This window comes from Diabrotica virgifera, chromosome 1, assembly GCF_917563875.1.
Source record: "Diabrotica virgifera virgifera chromosome 1, PGI_DIABVI_V3a".
NCBI lineage: Eukaryota > Metazoa > Arthropoda > Insecta > Coleoptera > Chrysomelidae > Diabrotica > Diabrotica virgifera.
Window position 1 is genome coordinate 183,084,568 of NC_065443.1, and position 22,997 is coordinate 183,107,564.

Below are 22,997 nucleotides of genomic sequence, written 5' to 3' on the forward strand. Positions count from 1 at the left end.
CTTACTTCATATTATTTATTTACCACACTAACTTACAAGAACAATAAACACTTAATAGTATTTAATTTATTAGGAAATACTACACATTATCAAATCTAATTTATATTGTACTTTACAAAATGTATCTAATCAAAAATACCTCCAAATCGTACGCTCTAATACAGTATCTCGTCGTGGCTTTATTAGACTTCTCACTCATTCACAATCGTTGTTCATTCACAAAAACTCATACAGTTTTTCTAGAACAAAAAGAATGATAGCGTCATTTACCTGTTAAAAGTCTCCCTTTGATTCTAGAATGAAAATAATATTTACATAAAATAAAGTAACGTTTACATGTATCCAGAAACTGGTGCCAGTCTCACTGGAATGCCAGTGGCATGAAAAATAGACCACCTTTCTATTCAAGACAGCGCTGGCAGACAGCTCTGGACTGGCGCAAAAAAGTGTTTACACTTGAACAAAACCCTATACAAGATAACTCTGCCACATCCTTGGTAGAGGAAGAAATTAGAATAATCACAAGAAACTTCCTTGATGGACAACGGATCATCCAAGTAACGAATCAAGACTGCTAAATACCCCTCCTGGATTTGAAAGGTGACTGAAGAAACCATGGCCAACAGACTTAATAAATTAACTATTTATGTGAACTAATATAAAATATATTATACAGGAGAGTTGCCACATGGCAGCTTCTCCCTCATGTGTTCAACATTCACACCATTTACTTATAGCTTCATGATCAGATGGTAAATTAAATTGTGTATTAAATAAAAAAAATGTCAAAATATTTTTTATACCTAAAGGTGGAGCAGAATCTATTTCCTGAATTTCAGTTATACAATTTTGATCGCTTATGGAAGATGTTTGTTGTCCTTTATATACTTTCTTATTTTGTACACCAATCCTTTTTCTCGGCGATTCCAAATTCAATTCTTGTTCTGCATTACTTCCAATCATTGCAGGAAGTATTTGTATTGTACGATGACCTGATACTAATAGGAAAAGTCAAACAATGAGGAATGCACATAACTTTCCCCTTGTTGCCATATTCTAAATTTGAAAAAATATATAGAGAATAGTCAGATTTTTTTGATATGCCATTCCTATTACAGCAAGCATTTCATTGGCTAGAATTAGTGACGAGTATAATATATGATGTCATGGTAACTGACGTCTGTCATAATATTGGAGGTTACATTTATAACGTCAAATTATTGTTTTCAATTTATATTTTATTTATTTAGTTTATATTTTAACAACGGTTTATTTTTTAAATAACTTTACTTTCCCTTCCGTATCCTTGATTGGTCGTTTAGGTTCGTAATGGTTTTCTTGTATGGTAGGTTTAGCATTTAGGTTTAGTTAGGCATTAATTTTAAAAAATTTTGCTGGCTAAATGGGCACAGCTTTCAAAGGCCACAAAAGAAGAAGAAAAAATAAACAAACAAAAATCTTACATAACCTTCTATCTAAGCCTTCTATACTATAGGAAAACATGACTGACACTGGGTGTGTTCGGATGACCACAGCGGCTGGACAGCTGAGCCAGCAGTAGCTGTCAGCCGTCACCGCTGGAAGTCAGCCGCTGAGAGATTTACTAAGCTTTCCCTATCACAGCTGGATACAACCACTCAGCCGATTTCTGCTGACAGTCAGCCGCTATGGTCGTCCAAACGCACCCACTTATACGCTCTGAGCTTCGCTGGTGTCGCTCCTAGCGGATTACTAATTCAACTTTCACCAGTAATTTTTAAATTTATTATTTAATTTTATCGCTTAATATTTACAACGCAAAAAAGTAATTAAATTGTAATCGATTTTTTAAAAATTTTGCTAACTGTTTTAACGTTCTCTTAATGAAATATTAATTTCTTACTTCAGATACATTCACAATTATCGTGTAGATAAGTAAGTATACTTAAGATAAAAATATATACCACAGCTTTGACCAACTAATATTTTTTCTAATTAATGTTTTTAATTTCAATTTTAAATTATTCACTTTGACATTTATGTCAAATTTCCAGTAAAGGTTTACAGACTTGTCACTACTGGCTCTCGCGATTTTTTAATTATCCCCTCTACCTACGAGCTCAGCGTATATTACAGATACAGTTGGAAAAATGAAAGAATACCCATGAACGATCACATCAATCACTTAATTTATGTTTGTTGTCTTTTTCTATAAATAATAAACGTTTGTTATAGAAAAAGATAGGAAACACAAAATAAGTGATCGATGTGATCGTTCATGGGTATTCTTTATTTTTCCCACTGTAGTTATCTTTGTTTCACACTCTTAAAGACAAAGAGAAACAGTGTCACCTGTAGTTGCTGTGGCAAATACATACTGTCGAAAAAATGAAAGAATTCGCTCCGAGCGTTAACAAAGTGTCAAAGCATAATCGACCGACCTGCTCATGGTGGCGGTTTTTTGAAATTTTATAAGGACGCTTTGTGTATGTTTAAATGAGATATTTAAAAAAAATGCCGTGTCACGCTAGTGATACTATGTATTAATATAAACAGAAAATAAAAACGCACTTAATCTGATATAAATTCTTCACTTTCCAATATTGATTATCAGTTTGATTTTGTATACATAACCTCACTATCGCAGTTTATGTCAATAAATCTTTATTAACGAAAAAGAAAATATTTTTGTTGCACTATAAATTACAGTATAAATTAATAACTAATGAATTCTAACAATTGTATTCGGTTATTATCACTACAAAATAAAATATTCAAGTTTAACAAAATAATCCCATAAGACTCAATGTTAAAACGTCCTTACAAAATCTGACAGCGTGTCATGTGACTGTAAGTAGAGGGGAGACACACGGAGCCAATACCCATGAACGATCACATCAATCACATATTATTCAGATTATCAGATTATTAATAATCTATCTCTCTCATTTATTATTTATGAAAAAAATGGTATTCTTTCATTTTTCCGACTGTATATGTTTTTATTTGGCAACAGCACTTGTTTCCAAACTTAACGGTAGTGAAAAACTAATAAATGAGGAAAAATTTGTTGAATTTGCTTGCCGTCAAGTTTGTATGAGTACCAGTGGGTTATATTTCATTAAATATAATATGAAGTGCATGCCTAATTGTTTAACTTTTAGTTTATCATACTTTAACAATGAATTGGGTGGCTCTCTGATCCAATATAAGTACTGTTATTATTTCCACTAAAAATGGTTACAGGAACAATTTTTTAAATTTTTTGATTTGATTGATATGACACATTTTTAAAATTCTGATCAGTCTGACGTAGAGGACATTTTGTTTGAATAATAGGTTTGTTCTAGCAAACAGTCGAACTAGTCAGCAAACAGTTGGTCAGTGAGAGAACATAATACAGCAAGGGCGCCCATATAAAAATTTTTAGGGGGGGGCCAAACGTGAAGATGTTGCACATTACATTTTGTATATTTCGGATGACAATATATACAGTAGACTCTCTCTATAACGAACACGGATATAACGAGGTTTCGCTTATAACGAGGTACATTAGGTGTCCCATGAAATCCCTATTGAACTATAACGCTCTATAACGAGGCATATTTGGTTATAACGAGGAAAATTTAAATCGAAGAATACTTGTCTTTACCTGTTTTTAGCGTTGTAATGGTCATAAATAAATAAATGCCCCAACTACCTGTACATAGAAATGCCCAACGTCTGTCTTATTATCGAGGCCAGTGCTATAATAAACTCGGCCACCTGTAATAAACATCTGCCTGTTTATCGACCGATACTGAATACTATAGGAAATTTACAATCTATGGCGGCGAAGTCTCATTGTTCACTGTTCAGGTTGACCATCGACACATAATAAACTACGTAAGAGGCATCAAAAAATTTCATTATTATTATGTATTGTTTGATATAACGAGATCCGCTTATAACGAGATAATTAATTCACCATTTCAGTTCTCGTTATAGAGGGAGTCTACTGTAGTTTAAACCACCCAAAAAACCTAGTTTGAACCCTGTTGTGAGGAATTATTCATACATTTAAACACTAGACCAAGTTTTTAAATGGAAATGGCATGGGTACCACAAAAGTTGGGCCTCTCTTTAAAACCCATTTGAAAAGAATACAATGCTTGCAAAGTCTTCCCTTCAACTTTGGCGAGCAGACTAACCATGAGTATGTGTCGAACCAAGTTTTTACTTTAAAATCTTAAAAAGGAGCCCCCTTTATTTTTGCAGATATAGAATCCTTATGAAAAATAAGGCACACATATTCCAAACATTTTTAGAATTGTTGATAGATGGCGCAAATAAATCGCATTTTACGAATATAGCGCCATCCGTCAAGTCAACAATTCTAAAAAAGTTCGAATAAATGTTACTTATTTTTTTAGGAGGAAACTCAATCTGCAAGAAAAAACGGGGGTTCCTATTTAAGATTTTAAAGTTAACTTTCACCCCACCTCCGGAGTGTGGAATGAAAAATCCTGTTTGGTGTCATTCTATAGATTTTTGAAAAATATTAAACACGTGTTTTTTAGTTTTTATTTGGAAGTATATTTCTCGAGATATTAGACCGTTTCTATAATTTTGCTGTGGTATCACGATATACCGTTTTTTCCGATTATAGCGCTATCTATCCACAATTCGCAAAATGGCTCGAATTGTTTATTTTTACAAGGAAAATCCAAATCTGCAACAAAAATTAGGGGTTCCATTTAAGATTTTAAAATTTACCCCCCGCTCCACACCCAGGGGTTGAAGTGGTGGACTTGTTTAGTGTCATCGCATAGATTTTTGAAAATTATTGAACATGTATTTTTCAGTTTTTCGATCCGATGTTCATTTCGCGAATTATTCGGCCTTTCCGCTACTTTTGGGACACCCTGTATATAACACTCATTCATCATGAAAGATCGCCTGTTTTTAATTTAAATAAAATTGTTCTGTTCATCATAATGAACACTTTAAAAATAATCTACTTATGTACTAAAAAAATACTTTTGCAAACTAAAATTTGACTATGCTCAATAAATTTTAAAAATTATTTTTCAGTATGAATTTTTTCAAAATATAAAATATAATTACTATTTTATACCACTTGTTAAAGACAAATGGCTCATTAGTGATTATCGATCAGAGATCGGATTTCTTGCTGATATGGTTTTTTTGCAGTATTATAAATGATTCATTTAATTTGTAATTTTGGGTGTCAATTACAGTGTATATGTTTCCCACGCCTCTAATCTCTTTCAATGTTTTCGTTAGTAGCATACCGTGATTGTGGGAAATGTATATTATGCACATTCCATACAGACCACTGTCGCAGACACAAAGATTTTCTGTTAAACTATTAATAACTACCCAATATGTGAATTTTTTTTATTAATAAATATGTTGTTTCCAATTTATCTCTCAAAATTATCCAATATTGATTTGACAAAAATACGTTTATGTAATATAAATTTAATTTTTTTCTTTCCCGAAAAGCTAGGGGGGGGCCACGGCCCCCCCCCCCTGCCCGTGTGTATGGGCGCCTATGTAATACAGTTACGAGTGCTATCCCCTCTACTCGCGCTGGTCCACTATTCGCTAATGGTTTCAGACCGTTTGAAACTCGTGCTAGAACAAACCGATTGTCTAAGAAACAAATCACAATAACTGAATAAAACAGATTTTCCCACCTACCTCTATCCAAAGTATACATTTCCTGGCCTCATTGTAGGGAGCATAGTCATATTTTTTCTCCCTAGGGAAACAAAGTACTTTTAATCCCTAGGGAGTAAAAGTAAAAGTGATGTTGACGTCATACTATGTCATAGCATAGATGAAATAACTTATTGACACCCTATACTATTACTCTATTTTCTATTAGGTAAGTATACATACATTTTAAATTTTATTTATAGATGTTGCAAAATGGTAAAAACAGTAAATTGTTATTTTGATTTAAAAATATTTCATTAATAATTTGATAGTTATACTGTACCTACTTGTTAGTTTTAGTTTTCTAATAAATTTTGTTAGTTCTATTGTTGATTGAATACACAAATTCCTGTATTCAATTATGATTCATGTATTCAATCAACAGTTATATAAATATTTTAAAAATGGAAAAATCACTTATTTGAGGGAGGTGGAAAAATGTATAACATGGGAGAAGTGCCTTTTCTTCCCTTGAATGATTACTGTAGTAAACTAGTAAGCTTTATTCTTGGGAGGAAAAGGTGCACTTCGCTCTCTTGTTATACAAATATCTATACAGCCATTCCAGAAATAATGAGCCTAAATGCAAAATAATAAAGTTTTATAATAAAATGAAATTTCATTAGAAAAGGCATTAAAACATTCTAATAAAAATAAATCAAAACGTAAAATTAAAAATTTGTCTATTTATTTAGGTTTTTTGTGCACCCAAAGTTTGACAAGCTGATACTGTGCTCAAAGTCTCAAATGTAATCAAGTTGGCCCACCTGATTTCTTCTTTATTTTTTCTTAAATGTCATATGTTTTGTTTTGTTTATCAACATAACCTCAAAAACCAGCACTATCAACCTAAATTATGATGTTCAGTGATTTCAGAACTTAACAGAAAAATAAACTTTAAGAGTGATTTCGGTGTCCCATACGGAACCAAAAAGTTGGAAAAGTTAGCTTCCCGAGAGAACAAAATAAGACTAAAACGTCAAAACCTTCAAAAGTTAGGTAAGTGGAATTATCAATACACTCATATAGTTGATGTTTTTTCAAACTCGGTATTTTTATATGAAACAGTAGTTCCGTACGGGACAGTTCCGTACGGGAAATTTGTATTATGGATGCAAAAGTCACACTCTATGCCTGTTTAAATGTTTTATAGCCAAATTTTACAAGAGCCTTATAGACCTACATCATTTTAAGCTAGACCTAAACCACTTACATGTATTTATCTTTTCAGAAAATGGACAATAAAGAAAAAAAGAAAAGATATTTTGAGAAGCTACGATTGGATCCCCAGCGACTTGCTGCACATCAGGAAAAGGAGAGGCAACGTGTGAAAGCCGTAAGAGCAAAGGAGAGAGATCTTTTTAAAGATAGGCCAGATATCTTAGAAAGTAAAAGAAAATATGAAACATTAAGGAAACAAAAACAACGAGAGCGGAAAAGGCTAGCTAAATTAGGAGAAGAGTCAAATTTTCCCAGTGTAGCTTCAGAACTTGGCTCATATAAAAGGCCTCAGAGCTTAGGAAAGGCTGTAAATAGGGTTAAAAAAGTTTTACCAGATAGTCCTTCCAAGAAACAAGCTGTTGTACGGAAACTGATTTTGGAATACCCAAATTTGATATTGACCAAACCTCCTCGTAAGTGTACAACCAAACTCTCTGATGAGGTAAAGAAAACTGTCAAAGATTTTTTTATCAGGGATGATATAAGTTATCAGGCTCCAGGAAAAAGGGATACAAAATCAATTAAGGACCCTGTAACTAACAAAAGAGCTAATGTGCAAAAAAGGTTTCTTGTCATGTCAGTCAAAGAAGCCTATCAACAATTCATCCAAGAAACAGGCTTGCAACAAGTGACAAAGACCACATTTTATGATCTGCGACCAAAACATGTCCTTTTAGTAAGTGATACACCACACACGGTATGTGTGTGTAAATACCACGGAAATTTTAACTATCTTTTAGAATCCTTGCATAGTAATAAAGTATTAAACCAGGATCTTGTACCAAATGGCAAAGAACTATTAAGAAAACTTGTTTGCAGCTTAAACGAAGAAAACTGTATGTTAGGAACTTGTTCCCAATGCAAAAGTTTGGTTGAACATGAACTTGCACATGTGTTAACTGTCAGTGATTATGATGAAGGGAAAAGAATTGTCTGGAAACAATGGGTTGACATTGAAAAAAGGCCAAAACAAGTTGAGCACAGCGGTACTGTAAAAGATGTAATTTGTGAAATAAAAAAACAATTGCCTACATTTAGAGTTCATTGCTATATCAAAAATGTGCAATCAGAAGAATTTGAAGCAAGGAGACTTGAAAATAATCCAAAGTCAGGAACTCTGCAGATTGATTTTGCAGAAAACTTTTCCTTGATTTCACAGGATGAGATACAGTCCGCACATTGGTCTCATCAACAGGTAACTTTATTTACAGCTTGTGTTTGGACTGGTAGTGCAACTTCCTCATACACCATTGTGAGTGATGATTTATCACATCAAAAACTCAGCATTAAAGTTTTTCTGTATAGAATAATTGAAGATATTCTCAAGAGGTTCCCTAATCTGGAAAAACTGTCAATATTCTCTGATGGTCCCTCATCTCAATTCAAAAACAAATATACAGCTGGACTCTTGTGCTCAATGCAAAAACATTTCAAAATTGACTTTGACTGGTTGTTTTTCGCCACTTCCCATGGAAAAGGCTCTGTTGATGCGATAGGGGGCGCCATAAAGCACCGAGTATGGATCAAAATCAAATCAAGACAAAGAACAATTTCAAATCCCTTTGAGTTTTATGAATGTGCTAAAGAAGAAATAAAAGGGACACATATTATCTTTCTGCCTGAAGAAGATGTACAAAATCATGCCCAGGAAATGGAAAAAAAATGGGCAGACATAAAGTCTATTCCTGACATTCGGCAATGCCACTACTTTATGCCTTATGACTCTACGAGCATACTTGTTGCACGGACTGCAAAATCGTTAATGACTAAACACATTATTTCCAAAGAAGCGGAAGAAGACCTCTCAAGGCAATTAGATTTAAAACAGAGGCGCCTACGCTATGAGGATGTCTATTCCTCGTCTGATTCTGATGATGACAAAATGTGTACACCTACTGCACTACCAGTTGGTGAAGAGACAGTTGTAGGATCATGGGTTGGAGTGATATATGACAGCCAATGGTATCCAGGTAATTATTTATTTTATTATATATATAATAGTGTTGAATATTTTGAACCTACTGGTAACTTAGCAATTTTTGTATTTTTTTGCAGGGATTGTTGAAAATAAATCGGAGAAAGACATAACTGTCTCATTCATGGCCAGAGTGGGCCAAAGATTCTTTTGGCCATCAAAGCCTGATATCCAAACACTGCATCATGTCAATATAATGTGCAGGATCAAGGAACCGCCACACCCAGTATCAAATCGTCATTTTGAAATCAATGGAGTATCCCTATACGATGAGATTTTCAAAAAACTGAATGTTTAGTTTGCCTAGCCTACTCTTCATTATGTTTAGTAGCATTATTAAGTAGCATTAAAATTTGAAGTAGTTAGAATTACTTCATTGATAAATTTTCATTAATATTTTAGTGTAACTTATATTAATTATTCATTAATATTTAAGTTAATTGAAGGAAAACCTATTATAATAAGTTAAATAAATATATTTCACATTCATCACAGTCTATGTTTTATTTCTTAACAAATAAATGAAGGGGATGTTAGGAATATTTCACATAGGTCCCGTACGGAACCAGTAGGTGTCCCATACGGAACTGTTTATTTTAATTTATACCATTTTATTTTCAAACAGAGTATTGAACAAATAAGCATAACTACAAAAATTGAAGTCTTAGGAATCAAAGTGTATAATTACAGTAGGAAATGTTTAAAAACATCACAGAATTTTTAAGTTGATGCTTAAGTTGCACAGATAGGAGCTAAATGTTGTCCCGTACAGAACCGTGGATTGAACCAGTTTTACACTGAAACTAGTCAAGTTAAGTCTTTGAAATTAATTGAGCAAAGTAATCTGTTTGTTTTTCACCTAAGTCTATTTAATTTATAGCTTTCAATTGAATTGTTAAAAAATCTCAGCAAGTTTTGTTCAACAATGCATAGTCTAAATGTCCCGTACGGAACCTGGAATGGCTGTATAGGTGTTAAATTGGTGAATAAACAAAAAACCAATATAAATAATTAAATACTTTCGCTTTCTTCTCTAAATATTGTTGGTACAGCATTGCATTTTAATTTTCTGCTGCCATCTTGTCTAACTTTTTTCCACATTTCAGAAGTAGTGTTCCTAAACCTTCAAATATTGAATACAATATTTTTTAATGATATAAATATTATAAAGAGAATGCATCAAATGCAAATACTCAATTAATTTTACTTGAAGAACTTACTTCACAAACAACAGCATATTTGTTTGGATCTTGTTTTAACCCTATATTTTTATTTCCGTCGTTCAGATTCTTTTGGGAAAGAATTCATTTTCACATTATTTTTCCCCAATCGACTTCGCAACCTTTTACCTTAGAAGAAGGCATTTTTCAACCTGAATAATAGTAATAGTAATTTAATATTTCTCGATCTATCTAGTTAAGTGAGGTTAAAGGTTAAACCAGAGTAAACTGGAGTAAACGAAAAATAAACAACTGATCATCTGTTTACCCCTTCCAAATTAATCCGGAAATCTGAGCAAAAGATGGCGGAGCCAATCAGCTTTTAGCGTATACGATGGCAACAGAGTGTAAAGTGCACTTTACATCAACAATAAATTGAACAATAAATTGACCAAGTTATTCAAGGCCAAATTTGACGTGTTCTCAAAGCACAATTTGACATCCAAGTTTGTTCGTTATTAACTTGACGCCAATAAATTCGTGAATTTCTTGAAAGCAAAATTTTCTTGTCCTCAAAAAAATTGAAGGAACTTGGAATAAATGTTGTAAAAATGTCAATATTTTCAGTAGTACCAATGCAATGATTTTTTTATTAGAAGCTTTTGAATGTCGTTTGTTTCTTTGTTTGAGTAAAGTGTTTGATTTGAAACAGAATAGAATAGAACAGATTAATAAAATAAATAAAATAGAGAGATAGATTAGAATAGATATATAGTATAAAATAAACTGAAATAGAATAGAGTAGAATATAATAGAATAGATGTAATATATATGTAGATACTTACTAATAAAGTATTTGATTTAAAACAGAATAGAGTAGAATGTAACAGATTAAATGAAATATATAGATAGATTAGAATAGATATATAGTATAGAATAAAGTAAAATATAATATAATAGGTGAAATGATTGTGAAAAGCAATAGTTTTAAGTACCTAGGATCGGTATTACAGAGTAATGGAGAAATAGATGGAGATGCATGCAGTAGAATTAGGGCTGGATGGATGAAGTGGAAAGAAGCGAGTGGTGTGTTGTGACAGAAAAATTCCAATGAAGCTGAAGGGAAAATTCTATAAAACAGCCACAAGACCGGCTATGATGCGCGGAACTGAATGTTGGGCAGTGAAAAAGAAAGCGGAACAACGAATGCATGTGGTGGAAATGAGAATGCTTAGATGGATGAGTGGAGTGACAAAGAAGGATAAAATTAGATATGAGTATATTAGGGGAAGTCTAGGTGTGGCACCAATTGATGCCAAAATGAGAGAGCATAGGTTAAGATGGTTTGGTCATGTTCAACATCGAGACGTTAATCACCCAATACGAAGAATAGCTGAAGTGCAGATTCCTAGAAGGAGTAGGAGAGGAAGACCAAAGAAGACGATAAGGCAGGACATGTTGGTAAAGGGGATTAACATTGATATGACTCAAGATAGAATTGTGTGGAGAAATGCAATTAGGGAAGCCGACACTGCATAGGGATAAGGCAAAGAGAATGATGATGATGATAATAGGTGTAATGTGTAGATACTTATATAGAATACCCAGGCAACCATACGACGTTTTTATAACGTAGATAACACGTCATAAAAATGACCAATTGACGTGTTTCTATGACGTAGTACTGACGTTGAAAATCACGTGTATTTGTCTCATCGATTTGACGTCATAATTGTGACGATTTTAAAACGTAATCGTATCTACGTTTTTTTCACGTCGGTAAAATCACGTCTTTAATACTTTCAAAAAGTGACCTCTTTCAGATGTTTCAAAATAGTATAAAAAATAGGTACATAACATGAAACCTATATAGGCCTACGTCCCATGTGTCGAAGATATAAGTACTACCACTTGTTTAAGATCGCTTGTGCGCCAGGCTAGAAACATCATTAATTCTGCATGATTGTACCAGCCCTCACATTTTAGAATTTTCACTAGTTATATATACCTACTTACTGTGTCAAAACTGAAACAACATATATATGCAACTAATAAATAATTTATTAACAAATTATCCAGCATACTAATATCTTAATTTAACGCTGTCTTAATATCTTCATTTAACGCTTAATTAAAAACAAATAAACATAACCTCAAATAGTTGTCAAGAAGAATTACTGCATTAAACTAACTCACTGAGCAAAAGCACATAAAAATCGCTTAATTTACACGTTTCTTCAACTAAATATCTAAATGAAAAGCCTTATTTTATCACACAAGGCACAAACTACGTAAACAATAAATGAGAAATTTCTTATGAACATTTAGCGTTATCTATACCCAAACGAAATTGTTTGGAGTCAATACAAACAAGCAAGCTCCTCCCAATTTTGTGACGTCAGACTTAGGCTGTCTGAAATTAAAACGTTTTTTAAATGTAATTTTAACGTCATTAATCATACGTATTTTAAAATCACCTACAAAAGACGTCTATATGACGTAATGTTCAAACACGTGTTATATTCAACCAAAAACTGACGTTTCCTCAACGTTATATGACGTCACTTGGTTGCCTGGGTAGGTTTGAAATAGAGTAGAATATAATAGAATAAAGATACTATATACCTACATCCCTAATAGCACAAGGATGTCCTTCACAGACTTTAGGGAGGTCCGTTTTCGTCCAAGGAACGCCCTATTTTGGTCCAAATGTCGCGCTACCGAATGTCTGTTGGACGTCCACTTAAGGTCCGAAGGGACGTACATTGGACCTTAATCGGACGTCCTAGGGGACGTAAATTGGACCTTAACAGGACGTCCTATTTTGGTCCAAATGCCACGTTGCCAAACGTCCAATGGACGTCCACCTAACGTCCGAGGGGACGTTCAGTGAATGTCAATTGGACCTTCATAGGATTTCCCAGTTTGGTCCAATGTCTTGCTGCCGAACGTCCATCTAACGTCCTGAGAGGACCTCCGGTGGACGTCTAGCATCGATATTTAGACCTGTGGAGAATGTATGGTGGGAAATAAAAAATATATTTTTAAGGAACTTATATTACATCTTATATTAAATTACAATTATTGGATATTACATTATTTACATTAAATTACAATACACTTCTCCAAGAAATTAACGCACCACCTTAAAAATAGGGCATTTTTGATGTCTCGAATTTTCTAAACCTGTTGTCTCATCTGAGTGATTTTTTTATAATATAGCCTAGGCTATAGGTTACATCCTTAAGCTTGTCATGCACTGGTAGCTATACTGTAATATATGTATATTATATCATATCGCTCTCTATAGTAATGAGTGAGCCTGCAGACAGGGAACTAATGGTTCCGTATGTGCAGGCTCACTCATTACTATAGAGAGCGACGTGATATAATATATATTACAGTATAGCTCCCCGTGCATGACAAGCATAAGGCAGTAACCTATAGCCTCAGGCTATATTATTATAAAAAAATCACTTAGATGGGACAACAGGTTTAGGAAATTCGAGACATCAAAAATGCCCAATTTTTAAGGTGGTGCGTAATGCACTGTATATATAGGTAAACTTATATACAGGCTGTAACAAAAATAAAATTTTTGTGTTTATTTAGTTGGCTATCTATTATAGTGTACAATCATCTAGAATATTTTGAACAAACTAAAAACATGAATATATCATCGAAAAAATAATAAAATAAATAAATAAATCTAATAAAAAGGTCTTAAAATGCTTGGTTAGATATTAAGATCTAGTTAAAAAGAAACCAAAAACTGTATATTTTCTACAGAACGTAGATTATGAATTTTTAAGCCAGCTAATCCCATTTATTATACAGGGTGTCCCGAAAAGACTGGTCGTAAATTAAATCACATATTCTGGGACCAAAAATAATTTGAATGAACCTAACTTACCTTAGTACAAATATGCACACAAAAAAAGTTACAGCCCTTTGAAGATACAAAATGAAAATTCGATTTTTTCGAATATATCGAAAACTATTAAAGATTTTTTATTGAAAATGGACATGAAGCAATATTATTGCAGTAACATCTTAAAGAAAAATTATAGTGAAATTTGTGCACCCCATAAAAATTTTATGGGGGTTTTGTTCCCTTTAACCCCCCCAAACTTTTGGGTACGTTCCAATTAAATTATTTCTGCGGTACCATTAGTTAAACACTGTGTTTTTAAAACTTTTTTACCTCTTTCTATTTTTTCGATAAAGCTCTTTTTATCAAGATATGGCTTCTTTTTAAAATGGTTCAAAATATACCTAAAAATGTAAATCATAAATAAATTTTCATATTATTAGTCTCTACAATCGTACTTAACCATATACAAATATGTGGTGGATTTGACAAATATTCAAAATATCACGATAAAAACTGACTTCAAAAAAGTACTAAGAGGCAAAAAAGTTTTAAAAACATTGTGTTTAATAGTACCACAATAATAATTCAATTGTAACTTACACAAAAGTTTGGGGGGGGGGTTTAAACGAACAAAACCCCCATAAAATTTGTATGGGGTGTCGGGTGTCCAAATTTCACTATACAGTGGAACCTCGATTATCTGTCTCTCTATTAACTGTTAACCATTTTGTAAGAGAGACTAAAAACTTTTTTTACAGTCACCTCCTGTTTTCATATGATATTTTTTGACATGTTTTGTAGTAAATTCAATTATCTATTTACTACAAAACATGTCAAAATTTACATGTGAAAACAGATGACCCTAAAAATGGTTTTTCGTCTCCTACAAAATTCATGAAAAAGCAGATAGGAGGTATTGTCACATCACCGACGATATACCAGAAGTATATGTGGCCATACCAAATAATACATCCTTGATAAATATAAACATTTTTATTGCACAAAATATATATATTTCTATATATATATATATATATATATATATATATATATATATATATATTTTTTTTTCCATAATCATCACTACGATGATGATTCATTTGTATTGAATTGTACATTGCAATTCTCTGATGTTTGGGAAAAAGGGCTTAAGTCAGAATTGCACATCGATAATGTTTTGATGATTTCTGGACCAGAAAAATCGGCTCTTTTTATTGGTACATACAGTTTAAGTCTGCAACACTTTTTTTATGGTCCAGAAATCATCAAAACATTATTGATGTGCAATTCTGACTTCAGCCCTTTTTGCCAAACATCAGAGAATTACAATCTGGTCATAACTGACCAATGAGCAATTTTAATTTAACCTAAATTACTACTGTTCCTTAAAATGAAGAGCTTACCCTATAGCGTCTCTTATCTAATCTAACAAGATCGTGCGCTATTCTAACATACACAGGCACACAAGCACTACGCTCTGCTTTTCACTATCACCTATCACTCAAACTAGTTCAAAAGGCTTTGTCCTCTTCAATCTTCTAGTTTGTCCAGTAGTAGATATCGAGGAGCTGGATTTCCTCAATATTCTCATACTTATGAAGTTGTTGTTGCTCATGACCTCCTGCTATCTTCTTGATGACTATATTATCCAGGTTCCATTCCTAGGTCTTGATATTTGTTTATAAAGTAATATCTTATTATGCATCGACAATGTGGAGTTTCTTCCAACTAGTCAATACACTTTTTATAGGTATCTTTCTTTTGCCTTTCATAGCCACAACAAGGCTATAATACGTTTCCTTCCTGGTTTTTTTGTAGACCACTTTCAGCTGATTCTAAAAAATTAAAATGAATGGTAATTTTTCTATTCTTTACAATTAAAAATCAAAAGAAATAGGAAATAGGTACTACTATTTACAGGTAATAATATGCATAAATAATTCGTTTCCTAAAGAATACAGAAAATTGAAAACGTTTTTATAATACTTACATAATTGTTTAAACAAAAGAGACCCAGCCAGAGCAAAACTAACAGACAGAACTGCAAAAAAGCCACTAATTTCCATTTTCCCACCCCCTTATCTTATATGCATTTTCCAATCAAAATTTTTAGGTTGTCATGAACATGAAAGACTCAACCTCAACAAATAATAATAAACAAAAAGCTCTACAGCTCTACTTCCACTTCCCGCCAAATGGACACAGGTTGGTGACACTGAATTCACGCCAAATAAATGAAAAAATAGAACAATTTTGTTTTTCGTCAATTTCTTCACGTGAAGTTTATAACGAACAAACTTAGATGTCAAAGTGTGCTTTTACACGTCAAATTTGGCCTTGAATAACTTGGTCAATTTCTTGTCCAATTTATTGTTGATGTAAAGTGGACTTATGCACCGAACAACGGTGGTATACTACATTCGCTCTCGCGAGATTTTTTTTGAGACATTCGGAATAGGAAACGTACAACACAAAAATTCCTACCTCACACTATTAACTGCTAAAATCAACTCAAATCAACTTAATCTTTCATTAAAAAAAGAAGAATTATTAGAAATAGTGGGAGTGTCTACTAATCTCATAAAATTTTGTGAAGTTTATTTCTACAAAATATTTTTATTTTGTACAATAAATAATTTTCTCATTTGCTATCAATACATTATAATGGTTTAAATAAATAATTATTGATTGGCGTAAGGTTTATGTTATTTTTATGTCTGTTTACTATTAATAATATTGGATATGAGCAGGTGCATTGGTTTTGTAGTAATTTCCAGTCACTTCTGACAACTGAATTTTTCAAAAAAGAAATTACTAACGTCAGTGTCAAAAAAAATCTCGCGAGAGCGAATGTAGTATATACTACATTCGCTCTCGCGAGATTTTTTTTGAGACATTCGGAATAGGAAACGTACAACACAAAAATTCCTACCTCACACTATTAACTGCTAAAATCAACTCAAATCAACTTAATCTTTCATTAAAAAAAGAAGAAATATTAGAAATAGTGGGAGTGTCTACTAATCTCATAAAATTTTGTGAAGTTTATTTCTACAAAATATTTTTATTTTGTACAATAAATAATTTTCTCATTTGCTATCAATACATTATAATGGTTTAAATAAATAAATATTGATTGGCGTAAGGTTTATGTTATTTTTATGTCTGTTTACTATTAATAATATTGGATATGAGCAGGTGCGTTGGTTTTGTAGTAATTTCCAGTCACTTCTGACAACTGAATTTTTCAAAATTTCTGAATTTTTCAAAAAAGAAATTACTAACGTCAGTGTCAAAAAAAATCTCGCGAGAGCGAATGTAGTATATAAAGTCCACTTTACATCAACAATAAATTGGACAAGAAATTGACCAAGTTATTCAAGGCCAAATTTGACGTGTAAAAGCACACTTTGACATCTAAGTTTGTTCGTTATAAACTTCACGTGAAGAAATTGACGAAAAAGCAAATTGTTCTATTTTTTCATTTATTTGGCGTGAATTCAGTGTCACCAACCTGTGTCCATTTGGCGGGAAGTGGAAGTAGAGCTGTAGAGCTTTTTGTTTATTATTTGTTGAGGTTGAGTCTTTCATGTTCATGACAACCTAAAAATTTTGATTGGAAAATGCATATAAGATAAGGGGGTGGGAAAATGGAAATTAGTGGCTTTTTTGCAGTTCTGTCTGTTAGTTTTGCTCTGGCTGGGTCTCTTTTGTTTAAACAATTATGTAAGTATTATAAAAACGTTTTCAATTTTCTGTATTCTTTAGGAAACGAATTATTTATGCATATTATTACCTGTAAATAGTAGTACCTATTTCCTATTTCTTTTGATTTTTAATTGTAAAGAATAGAAAAATTACCATTCATTTTAATTTTTTAGAATCAGCTGAAAGTGGTCTACAAAAAAACCAGGAAGGAAACGTATTATAGCCTTGTTGTGGCTATGAAAGGCAAAAGAAAGATACCTATAAAAAGTGTATTGACTAGTTGGAAGAAACTCCACATTGTCGATGCATAATAAGATATTACTTTATAAACAAATATCAAGACCTAGGAATGGAACCTGGATAATATAGTCATCAAGAAGATAGCAGGAGGTCATGAGCAACAACAACTTCATAAGTATGAGAATATTGAGGAAATCCAGCTCCTCGATATCTACTACTGGACAAACTAGAAGATTGAAGAGGACAAAGCCTTTTGAACTAGTTTGAGTGATAGGTGATAGTGAAAAGCAGAGCGTAGTGCTTGTGTGCCTGTGTATGTTAGAATAGTGCACGATCTTGTTAGATTAGATAAGAGACGCTATAGGGTAAGCTCTTCATTTTAAGGAACAGTAGTAATTTAGGTTAAATTAAAATTGCTCATTGGTCAGTTATGACCAGATTGTAATTCTCTGATGTTTGGCAAAAAGGGCTGAAGTCAGAATTGCACATCAATAATGTTTTGATGATTTCTGGACCATAAAAAAAGTGTTGCAGACTTAAACTGTATGTACCAATAAAAAGAGCCGATTTTTCTGGTCCAGAAATCATCAAAACATTATCGATGTGCAATTCTGACTTAAGCCCTTTTTCCCAAACATCAGAGAATTGCAATGTACAATTCAATACAAATGAATCATCATCGTAGTGATGATTATGGAAAAAAAAAAAATATATATATATATATATAGAAATATATATATTTTGTGCAATAAAAATGTTTATATTTATCAAGGATGTATTATTTGGTATGGCCACATATACTTCTGGTATATCGTCGGTGATGTGACAATACCTCCTATCTGCTTTTTCATGAATTTTGTAGGAGACGAAAAACCATTTTTAGGGTCATCTGTTTTCACATGTAAATTTTGACATGTTTTGTAGTAAATAGATAATTGAATTTACTACAAAACATGTCAAAAAATATCATATGAAAACAGGAGGTGACTGTAAAAAAAGTTTTTAGTCTCTCTTACAAAATGGTTAACAGTTAATAGAGAGACAGATAATCGAGGTTCCACTGTATAGTGAAATTTGGACACCCGACACCCCATACAAATTTTATGGGGGTTTTGTTCGTTTAAACCCCCCCCCCCCCCCCCAAACTTTTGTGTAAGTTACAATTGAATTATTATTGTGGTACTATTAAACACAATGTTTTTAAAACTTTTTTGCCTCTTAGTACTTTTTTGAAGTCAGTTTTTATCGTGATATTTTGAATATTTGTCAAATCCACCACATATTTGTATATGGTTAAGTACGATTGTAGAGACTAATAATATGAAAATTTATTTATGATTTACATTTTTAGGTATATTTTGAACCATTTTAAAAAGAAGCCATATCTTGATAAAAAGAGCTTTATCGAAAAAATAGAAAGAGGTAAAAAAGTTTTAAAAACACAGTGTTTAACTAATGGTACCGCAGAAATAATTTAATTGGAACGTACCCAAAAGTTTGGGGGGGTTAAAGGGAACAAAACCCCCATAAAATTTTTATGGGGTGCACAAATTTCACTATAATTTTTCTTTAAGATGTTACTGCAATAATATTGCTTCATGTCCATTTTCAATAAAAAATCTTTAATAGTTTTCGATATATTCAAAAAAATCGAATTTTCATTTTGTATCTTCAAAGGGCTGTAACTTTTTTTGTGTGCATATTTGTACTAAGGTAAGTTAGGTTCATTCAAATTATTTTTGGTCCCAGAATATGTGATTTAATTTACGACCAATCTTTTCGGGACACCCTGTATAATAAATGGGATTAGCTGGCTTAAAAATTCATAATCTACGTTCTGTAGAAAATATACAGTTTTTGGTTTCTTTTTAACTAGATCTTAATATCTAACCAAGCATTTTAAGACCTTTTTATTATTTTTTCGATGATATATTCATGTTTTTAGTTTGTTCAAAATATTCTAGATGATTGTACACTATAATAGATAGCCAACTAAATAAACACAAAAATTTTATTTTTGTTACAGCCTGTATATAAGTTTACCTATATATACAGTGCATTACGCACCACCTTAAAAATTGGGCATTTTTGATGTCTCGAATTTCCTAAACCTGTTGTCCCATCTAAGTGATTTTTTTATAATAATATAGCCTGAGGCTATAGGTTACTGCCTTATGCTTGTCATGCACGGGGAGCTATACTGTAATATATATTATATCACGTCGCTCTCTATAGTAATGAGTGAGCCTGCACATACGGAACCATTAGTTCCCTGTCTGCAGGCTCACTCATTACTATAGAGAGCGATATGATATAATATACATATATTACAGTATAGCTACCAGTGCATGACAAGCTTAAGGATGTAACCTATAGCCTAGGCTATATTATAAAAAAATCACTCAGATGAGACAACAGGTTTAGAAAATTCGAGACATCAAAAATGCCCTATTTTTAAGGTGGTGCGTTAATTTCTTGGAGAAGTGTATTGTAATTTAATGTAAATAATGTAATATCCAATAATTGTAATTTAATATAAGATGTAATATAAGTTCCTTAAAAATATATTTTTTATTTCCCACCATACATTCTCCACAAGTCTAAATATCGATGCTAGACGTCCACCGGAGGTCCTCTCAGGACGTTAGATGGACGTTCGGCAGCAAGACATTGGACCAAACTGGGACATCCTATGAAGGTCCAATTGACATTCACTGAACGTCCCCTCGGACGTTAGGTGGACATCCATTGGACATTTGGCAACGTGGCATTTGGACCAAAATAGGACGTCCTGTTAAGGTCCAATTTACGTCCCCTAGGACGTCCGATTAAGGTCCAATGTACGTCCCTTCGGACCTTAAGTGGACGTCCAACAGACATTCGGTAGCGCGACATTTGGACCAAAATAGGACGTTCCTTGGACGAAAACGGACCTCCCTAAAGTCTGTGAAGGACATCCTTGTGCTATTAGGGATGTAGGTATATAGTATCTTTATTCTATTATATTCTACTCTATTTCAAACCTATTCTATATAAGTATCTACACATTACACCTATTATCATCATCATCATTCTCTTTGCCTTATCCCTATGCAGTGTCGGCTTCCCTAATTGCATTTCTCCACACAATTATATCTTGAGTCATATCAATGTTAATCCCCTTTACCAACATGTCCTGCCTTATCGTCTTCTTTGGTCTTCCTCTCCTACTCCTTCCAGGAATCTGCACTTCAGCTATTCTTCGTATTGGGTGATTAACGTCTCGATGTTGAACATGACCAAACCATCTTAACCTATGCTCTCTCATTTTGGCATCAATTGGTGCCACACCTAGACTTCCCCTAATATACTCATATCTAATTTTATCCTTCTTTGTCACTCCACTCATCCATCTAAGCATTCTCATTTCCACCACATGCATTCGTTGTTCCACTTTCTTTTTCACTGCCCAACATTCAGTTCCGCGCATCATAGCCGGTCTTGTGGCTGTTTTATAGAATTTTCCCTTCAGCTTCATTGGAATTTTTCTGTCACAACACACCACTCGCTTCTTTCCACTTCATCCATCCAGTCCTAATTCTACTGCATGCATCTCCATCTATTTCTCCATTACTCTGTAATACCGATCCTAGGTACTTAAAACTATTGCTTTTCACAATCATTTCACCTATTATATTATATTTTACTTTATTCTATACTATATATCTATTCTAATCTATCTATATATTTCATTTAATCTGTTACATTCTACTCTATTCTGTTTTAAATCAAATACTTTATTAGTAAGTATCTACATATATATTACATCTATTCTATTATATTCTACTCTATTCTATTTCAGTTTATTTTATACTATATATCTATTCTAATCTATCTCTCTATTTTATTTATTTTATTAATCTGTTCTATTCTATTCTGTTTCAAATCAAACACTTTACTCAAACAAAGAAACAAACGACATTCAAAAGCTTCTAATAAAAAAATCATTGCATTGGTACTACTGAAAATATTGACATTTTTACAACATTTATTCCAAGTTCCTTCAATTTTTTTGAGGACAAGAAAATTTTGCTTTAGTGCACTTTACATCAACAATAAATTGAACAATAAATTGACCAAGTTATTCAAGGCCAAATTTGACGTGTTCTCAAAGCACAATTTGACATCCAGGTTTGTTCGTTATTAACTTGACGCCAATAAATTCGTGAATTTCTTGAAAGCAAAATTTTCTCGTCCTCAAAAAAATTGAAGGAACTTGGAATAAATGTTGTAAAAATGTCAATATTTTCAGTAGTACCAATGCAATGATTTTTTTATTAGAAGCTTTTGAATGTCGTTTGTTTCTTTGTTTGAGTAAAGTGTTTGATTTGAAACAGAATAGAATAGAACAGATTAATAAAATAAATAAAATAGAGAGATAGATTAGAATAGATATATAGTATAAAATAAACTGAAATAGAATAGAGTAGAATATAATAGAATAGATGTAATATATATGTAGATACTTACTAATAAAGTATTTGATTTAAAACAGAATAGAGTAGAATGTAACAGATTAAATGAAATATATAGATAGATTAGAATAGATATATAGTATAGAATAAAGTAAAATATAATATAATAGGTGAAATGATTGTGAAAAGCAATAGTTTTAAGTACCTAGGATCGGTATTACAGAGTAATGGAGAAATAGATGGAGATGCATGCAGTAGAATTAGGGCTGGATGGATGAAGTGGAAAGAAGCGAGTGGTGTGTTGTGACAGAAAAATTCCAATGAAGCTGAAGGGAAAATTCTATAAAACAGCCACAAGACCGGCTATGATGCGCGGAACTGAATGTTGGGCAGTGAAAAAGAAAGCTGAACAACGAATGCATGTGGTGGAAATGAGAATGCTTAGATGGATGAGTGGAGTGACAAAGAAGGATAAAATTAGATATGAGTATATTAGGGGAAGTCTAGGTGTGGCACCAATTGATGCCAAAATGAGAGAGCATAGGTTAAGATGGTTTGGTCATGTTCAACATCGAGACGTTAATCACCCAATACGAAGAATAGCTGAAGTGCAGATTCCTGGAAGGAGTAGGAGAGGAAGACCAAAGAAGACGATAAGGCAG

At 32.6% G+C, this 22,997-nt stretch overlaps 1 protein-coding gene and 1 long non-coding RNA gene across 3 annotated transcripts; one reads left to right on the forward strand and one right to left on the reverse strand.

Annotated features, from left to right (window-relative positions):
* On the reverse strand, window positions 1-10,451 carry LOC126878972 (uncharacterized). Its single transcript, XR_007695914.1, has 2 exons — window positions 10,120-10,451; window positions 1-239 (listed from the first exon to the last, which is right to left on the reverse strand). It is a non-coding gene; the product is annotated as an uncharacterized LOC126878972 (long non-coding RNA).
* On the forward strand, window positions 6,265-9,862 carry LOC114347861 (uncharacterized). Of its 2 annotated transcripts, XM_050641835.1 has the most exons (3): window positions 6,265-6,702; window positions 6,935-8,894; window positions 8,980-9,862. In XM_050641835.1, exons 2-3 carry the CDS (start codon window positions 6,938-6,940, stop codon window positions 9,195-9,197), a joined length of 2,175 nt encoding a protein of 724 aa, XP_050497792.1. In that variant the 5' UTR covers window positions 6,265-6,702; window positions 6,935-6,937; the 3' UTR covers window positions 9,198-9,862. The 2 variants fall into 2 exon arrangements, with proteins under 2 accessions (XP_050497792.1, XP_028154325.2); XM_028298524.2 differs by having other exon boundaries at window positions 6,265-8,894.
* Window positions 10,452-22,997: the final 12,546 nt, after the last annotated feature.

Excerpts from the sequence above, each read along its gene's own strand:
- LOC114347861 (XM_028298524.2), top strand. The coding sequence starts at position 6,917 with ATGTATTTATCTTTTCAGAAAATGGACAATAAAGAAAAAAAGAAAAGA. Across the intron at positions 8,895-8,979 it reads TGACAGCCAATGGTATCCAG|GGATTGTTGAAAATAAATCG; the intron begins GTAATTATTTAT and ends ATTTTTTTGCAG.